General features: G+C 41.4%; 1 protein-coding gene across 1 annotated transcript in view; it reads left to right on the top strand.

The window, feature by feature from the left end:
- Positions 1-7,538, top strand: part of GALNT8 (UDP-N-acetyl-alpha-D-galactosamine:polypeptide N-acetylgalactosaminyltransferase 8 (GalNAc-T8)) — a 76,901-nt gene that overhangs the window by 40,590 nt on the left and 28,773 nt on the right. Inside the window, exon 3 of the mRNA XM_006862766.1 lies at positions 1,284-1,450. Coding sequence (XP_006862828.1) covers positions 1,284-1,450 — 167 coding nt within the window. The remainder of the gene's footprint in view (positions 1-1,283; positions 1,451-7,538) is intronic.

The raw sequence follows: 7,538 nt of genomic DNA, 5'->3' as shown, positions 1-7,538 counted from the left end.
GACAGCTCTTCCCTGAATGTTTGGTAGAATTCACCTGTGAAGCCATCTGGGCCTGGACTTTTTTTGGTTGGGAGTCTTTTGATGACAAGACGCAGACTTTCTGAGCCAAAAAAAGCTATATTCTTATATTGTCCAGCTTGTTTGTACCAGTTAATGCAAAACTTGCCAGATGAACCTTGTGTTTCAGTTTTTTTCTCTTCCCCTCCCCTTGTTTCAGACCTGATGACGTCAAAGTATTTTGAAGAAGTGTCTACCTCTGAAAATATCCTTCTAGGAAATTTAGACACTTGAGAAATGATTCTATCTGAAGAAAACAGAGGGAGAAACAGAAGTCTTAAGTCTGTGGCACAGTGTGTCTTCAGACAGTTTGGAGGAATGAAAACCTTGAGATTTTTAAATCACAAATCGAACATGTAAAATTCCAGTAAACTATAAAAATGGAATAAGCATCATTCTTGCCCTTGAACATAGTGACTTAGAGATACTGTATATTAGTTTTGCAAATAAGACTGTGGACTTGATTTGTTGTTGAACTTCTGGGTCAAAACTTAGATGAAGTGATTTTGCCTTTAAAGGGTTGCTTTGTTAAGAACCAGCTTTTAATTGTCATGAGAGACCCAACTGATAGATGTCAGTACAAGTAGTTCAAATACTTAAACATTTTGTATGGGGCTCTGTTACTTTACTGAGCCTTAACTCCATGGTTTTTATCAATGGCGTGTTCTTCAGCTGGTGTTAATACAACAGTCAATCTTACTGAAGACTGCACACACATGGAGGTGTGGTTATCAAATCCAGGTTTGAATGGTTTTAAGCATTATAAGCATCCATTCCACAACTAGATTGTATATGGGTATTAGCTGTGATGGGACGTCTGCGTTGTTTTTTTCTCAATAGTGCAATTGATTAAATCCCCATTCCATTTAAGCAGTACTTGTTAAGAGAGCATTGTGGTGGCAGAAATGTGAGGATGTCCTCCTTCATTGTATTTGGGCCTTTTTGGTATTGTACCCATGATATTAAATGTGCCCTGAAATAGGACAAAAGAAAAAGAAAAGGAAAAGAAATAGGTTTTATCCCAGTAGCAGAATAATTTTGGATAAACAAATACAAATTTCTTTGCTACTGTGATAAGCAACTGAGTTTCCCTTCTGAATGAGTTTGGGGTGTTGGTAGGTTTACTGTTACACTATAATATCATACAAAGAGAAGGGAAGATTAGATAGTTATCTTTAAGTAATTAAAATAATGAATATGTGGTTATAAACAATAATCTCTTATAGGTGTCTTCAGAAGATATATCCTTCACAACTCCCATCTCTCAGCGTCATTCTCATATTCATGAATGAAGCGCTGTCAGTTATACAACGGGCTATCATCAGTATCATCAACCGGACTCCCTCCCAAGTGCTGAAGGAGATCATCTTGGTGGATGATTGTAGCTCAAATGGTGAGAAACTTGATTTAGGAATAATAGTAAGATTCCATTTATAAACTGAGTCGGGTTGATAACCTCAGGGTCAGCAGTTCGAATCTACCAGCTGTTCCGTGAGAGAAAGATGAGGCTATCTGCTCCCGGAAAGATTTACAGCCTTGGAAACCCTATGCAGGGACGCTATGAGTGGGAACCGATTCCATGGCACACCACCACCACCGCCAGTCTAGAAAGGGATTTGAGCTCAGGATTTAGGACACTTTAGGTTAGTCCTGGTGTAACACTGTAGTATAATCACTGGACTGTTGACCATAAGGTTAGCAGTTCATGCCCACTAGCCGATCCTTGGAAACCCTGTACAGGGTCACTATAAGATTCCACTGACTCCACGGCACTAAGCAACAAACAAATAAGCAACAGGTTACTCATGTAGGAAGAGAAAGGTTTATTAAGGGTCTATTTGTTTGTCAAACAAATCCTCACAAGAATATAGACAGTGAATCATTATTTCAATTCCACAATAGGGCATAGAGAAGTACGATCACAGGGCTTATAAAGTAAGAGCCTAAGGACATGAACTCAGAAAGTATGAGGCATGGTCCACTCTTTCCCACTCTCTTAAGTGTCCTCCTTGGGTGACCTACACAAGAGGGGGCTCTCTGGGCTTAATTACCTAGGAAGATTGGTCTTTGCCTCATAGAGAATGTTTCTAAGTCTTTCCTTGGAGTCTGGTGTCTTCCTTAGGGGCCCGTTTCACACCTCCCTTTCCCCTACTGCCCCAGGTCTCATGGTGCATCGGAAGGATGACTTTGGACTCACGCAGTCCTGGGTCTGACTCCCAACTCCACCACTGACTCACCAAGCAACTTGGGCCTACCTTGTGATCGACCTGTGTTTTTCCTCTTCAGTGGAATTGAAATAATGACTCATTTTTCTATATTTTTGTGAGAATTTGTCAGGCATTGCACTGTGAAAAGAAGGTTAGAGATTTTAGGAGCTTATTTAGAAAAAACTCTGTACTGAATATCTGAAGTCAGCTTGGCCCTACTCCCTAGCTCTGTGAGATGACATCAGACAAGATGTTTCACCTCGCTGAGTCTCACCTTCTTCTTGGGGGAAGGTGAAAGACCTCTGAGGATATATATATATATGTGTTGCTGTTGTTAAGGCCTATCAAGTCTGTTCTGTCTCATAGTGATCCTGTATAGTGTTTCTGAGGCTGTAAATCTTTGCAGGAGCAGAAAGTCTAATCTTTTTCTCATGGATCAATTGGTAGATTTAAACTGCTGACCTTGTGATTAGCAGCCAGCTCATGATCCATTACTCTACATAGAAGAAAGAACTATTAATCAGACTTTGATGAGTGCCACTAGGAAGCACAAGCTAGATCAGACCCACATTGTTGTTAAGTGCTCTCAAGTCCGTTTAGACTCATAGAGACCCGATACAGGGTTTTCAAGGAATAACTGGTGGGTTTTAACAACTGACCTTGCAATTAGCAGTCCAGTGCTTATCCTATAACACCATACCAGGACTCCTGAGCCCACATGTTGTTGTTGTTAAGTGTCGTCAAGTCAGGTCTGACTCATAGCGTCCCTGTATAGGGTTTCCAAGGAATGGCTGGTGCGTTTGAACTGCCGACCTTGCAGCGCCTTGTAGTTCAAAAATCTGCTTTCTGCTAAACAGAGGGAAATAACTACAAGTCTCTACCATGCATGCTATGAGAAACTTAATGTGTGACATTGGTGGCCAGTCACTCAACCACTCCATATCTCATTTCTTCATCTGTAACGTGTGAAAAATAATAGTACCTAACCACAGGGTCATTCCAAGGATAAAATAATGCATGCAAAGTCCTCACCATGGAGCTCAGCTTTCAATAAAGATTAGCTAGCATTCCTAATCCTTGTTTACCTAGGTGTCCTTTTTAATGCCACATCCTGCTATTGTTGTAATGATTTGTTTTCCTTTCTTTTCTTGGATATAAAGCTTCCTTATCAGATAGCTCAAATGTTTCCAGAAGTAACAAACCTAATCTAAACATTTCAAAACTCATATTACTATTAGGGACCAGTCGCTGGAGAAGGATATCATGTTTGGTAAGGTGGAGGGTCAGAGAAAAAGAGGAAGACCCCCAACGAGATGGATTGGCCAAGTGGCAGCATCGATGGACTCAAGCGTGGCAACAGTAGTGAGGTTGGCCCAGGATTGTTTCGGCAGTGTTTAATTCTGCTGTGCATAAGGTCGCTATGAGTCAGTACCGACTTGATGGCACCTAACAACAACAATTACTATAAGTTATATCTTGTGTCCCCTCTCCCCGGCTCCCCAGTTTTAGGCAACTAATTCTCAACAACTGTCGATTGAGTTTTTACCTTGTATCAGGCACTGCACTATGAAGAGGAGGTCAGAGATTTTAGGAGTTCCATTGTAACTGATACAGCAAGACATACCTATGGAAAGACAACTTAGTGTATAAAGAATGATGTATAAATTTGAATGAGCTGTCAGTAAATGCAAGGACCTAGAGAGGAGGCTTGGTTGACCTAAGGATGCTTCTTGAAAAGGAAGGTTTGAGTTGGGACTTGAAGGCTTGGTAGGATTTAGAAAGGCAGAAATTAGAAAGGAAGACTTTCACGGGAACTTTGATTGAGTATGGAGAGAAAATTACTGTGAGCAAAGATGCAGAAGCCAGAAGCATCTTGAGCTGACCAGGCTACAATTACGAATTTGGGGACCAATGTAGGGGCAAGACTAGGAAGGAGACTATGTTGACTTTAGAAGATGTCATCATCATTGAAGGGTCTTTAGTTATTGTGCTGGGCTGTTGTTATTACTGAATGCCTTCCAGTCAATTTTGACTCACAGAGATCCCTCATGACACAGCCAAACTGTCCCTGTAGAGCTTTTGGCTGTAATCTTCAAGGAAGCAGAGCACCAGATCTTTCTCCTACACAGCTGCTGGGTGGATTAAAAGAGCCAACTTTTTGGTTAATAGCTGAGCACTTAACCGTTGTACCATCAGAGCATCTTTGAGTTGGACTACAAGCATTATTCTGAAGACCCACTGGAATTTGGTATTGGAAGAGTCTAATGGATAGATAATCCTTCTGTCTAGGTTAAGGAAACAGAGACATACCCTATGCACTAAATGGGAAGTAACACCAAATTAGGTAATGTTAGAGGTCAAATTAGAATCCAGATAGCCAGAATCTATGGCACTCTCTACTGATTGTCTCTTAAAAGCACGGCCTTTGTAGGTGCAGGAATTTACCACCTTGATTTCTCCAACCTCCCACTAGTCTCAGCCTTCAGACTCTGTAACTGTGAAATAATTGAATCAATAATTGAGTCAGTTACCCTGAGTGCAGCTGAGGTAGTTCTAAAATGGTGCAATTTTCAGTGCCATAGTCACTGATTGATTCTAGGTCCTGAGCTCTCCAGGCCTCACAAATCTACTCTTCTTTTGAGAGAGAAATTAGCAAGAATCTCATCCCTTGACTGTTAAAAGAGGAAAGAAGAACTAGATAAATTCAATCAGGCAAGTTTATAGTTTTTATTTGATCAGCTATTACACATTTTTATTATCGCTCCACATATTTTAAGAACATTTATTATCCATCGTTTATTAAGGAATATAAAGCTTCATTTTTATTTGCAATTTTGCATGAAGTAAGCTTAGTTGATGATATTCATGAGGTGAGTAAAAGGTTGGTGAGGAAGAACAAAAATCAAGCCAGTCACCATTGAGACCGTTTGGATTCACGGTGACCGTACGTGTGTGTCAGAGTAGAGCTGTGCTCCATCGGAATTTCATTGGCAGATTTTTCAGAAACAAGTCACCAGGCCATTCTCCATAGTTCCTCTGGGTGGATTCAAACCATCAGTCTTTTGGTTACAGCCCAGCCCATGAACATTTGTACCACCCAGAGGCTTCCATGGTACTGAGAGAGGATGGGAAATGAAATGAAATTCATTATATTGTATTGATGGAAAACACAGATCATAATGCTACTGATTTCTTTTGGGAATAATATCATGAAAATTTCAAAATTACTGAAGGGAATTTAAGAAAAATTAATTGGTTACCTGATTAATTTTTTAATACAAGTTCTGGTGGCTGTTGGGGGCAGGGAGGGTGAAAGCATTAGCTGTTAAAACTATGTTCCAGGGAAATCGTGGGCAAAAACTTTACAGGAGCCGTGAAGTTGGCTTCCTCTTCACCCTTCTAGAAAGTACACCAAATTTTATTCTTAAAGCTTTAGTAAAAATCTCTTGACTTTTATAGTCGATGACAGGTAGGACACCAACAAAGATATTGCTTCTGTCTATTTAATGCTATTTTTCAATGAAAATCCAATTTCCTCCTGCATTTTTCTCAATCACTGAGATCATCTGTCTCAAATATTGTGCTCCCAAGCTAACAGCTCAGAGGAATATGAGTGTAATCCATACAAGGTACATCTGTGTTCTCATTACCAACATTTTCTACTAAGGTTAGCTGGTTTGGTCACTGTGAGATAAAGGCTGTTTCCCCTGCCTAGCTGAAATACAGACCACATGATTACAGTGGGGTGGTGTAAACGGTTAACCCACTCAGCTGCTAATCAAAATGTTGGCGGTTTGAGTCCACCCAGAGATGGCTCAGAATGAAACCCTGGCTATCTACCTCTGAAAAATCAGCCACTGAAAACCCTGTTGAACACAGACATACATGGAGCTCCATGAACCTAAATCTGAAAACTAACTGGTGTTAGTTTTTTTTTTTAATGTTTTATTTTGAATTATGTGATAGTTTACATGGGAGAACATTAGTTTTACATTCATCCTATCGTATATCATTTCATTGCCATAGTTATAATCCCCGCCATGCATCATCAACCAGCCAAAGGGTATACCCTGTAAGCCTGTCCCCGGGTCATCAGCACACAGCCTCTCTCCCTCTCTGGGTCTAGAGTCCTCAGCTGCTCCATCTCTCCACGTCATTGTCTCTGCCTCCATCTCCGGCATCACTTTCTCTGGGTAGGGCCCCACTCTCCGCTCTTCTCCCTTGATGGTCCTAGGGACCTCTGTTCCTAGACTGCAAAGTTAATCACTTCCCTCCATGCTACAAAACATCTACCTTTACATTTCCAACCCTCACAATCAGTCCTGATAACAATTATTCACTATTGTATCACAAGAGACCTATCTGCAATTCCTTTCATCAGCTCCGCCTAGACAGATTGGATACTACTCAGTGGAGATTCTACCTTCCTCCATGCCTTATGGATCTAGGTTCCCTCTTGAAAGCTTGTAAGCCAGTCACTTTGTAGCCCCCCAGCCCCCATTTTGGGTAGCCAGTGTCCAAGTTGCCCATCCCTGTCTAGTCTGTGTATGGTGGGGGTGGGAATGATCCTTGCTTTAAAGATTTGTTCCCTCTTTTGAGCTACTGCATCCATAGGTGTAGGTCAAGTTCATCAAATTGTATCAGATTCCTCTTTTTTTCCTCTTCTTTCTTCTTCTGGTTGAGCTTTGATCATCCAGTCATTGAAGCCAGGTCAAGTGAGTATTATCTGCAAGTGTGGGTGTTCTTGTGCATATGCTCTCTCTTCGTATCAGTTGGATGCTTCACTCTCCACTCTAGTCCTCTGTGGCTATGTCACTGACTCTGGGCCAAGAGTCCCCAGGTCTTGCCACACTGCTGGTCAACCAGGTCTCCACCCTGGTTCTCAGGAGTCTATTGAACGTTGTAGAGCTTAGCTTGCAGCTTCATTGCTGTTTTTCTTTCACTTCCACTTATCGGTGACGAACGTGGTCACCAATCAGAGCATATTGTTGTTGTTGTTGTCAGGTGCCATCGAGTCGGAACCGACTCATAGCGACCCCATGCACAGCAGAAACGAAACAATGCTCGATCCTGGGCCAACCTCAATCAGAGCATATATTCCCATTGAATCTTAGTCTTGGAAGGGGTTTGCTATGAGGGGACCCAACCACTTGCCTTGATGTCTTCTGGGTGAGCAACTTGCTTGTTCTTCTAGTAATCAGTTGGTCTGCCTATATTGTTTTGTATTTTTCCTGTCGGTCTTTCTTTCAAGAAGTATCTTCTGTTCTTCTAGCC

Source organism: Chrysochloris asiatica, unplaced genomic scaffold, assembly GCF_000296735.1.
Source record: "Chrysochloris asiatica unplaced genomic scaffold, ChrAsi1.0 scaffold00050, whole genome shotgun sequence".
In the NCBI taxonomy this organism is placed as follows: domain Eukaryota; kingdom Metazoa; phylum Chordata; class Mammalia; order Afrosoricida; family Chrysochloridae; genus Chrysochloris; species Chrysochloris asiatica.
This window is presented reverse-complemented; position numbering and strand designations above follow the sequence as displayed.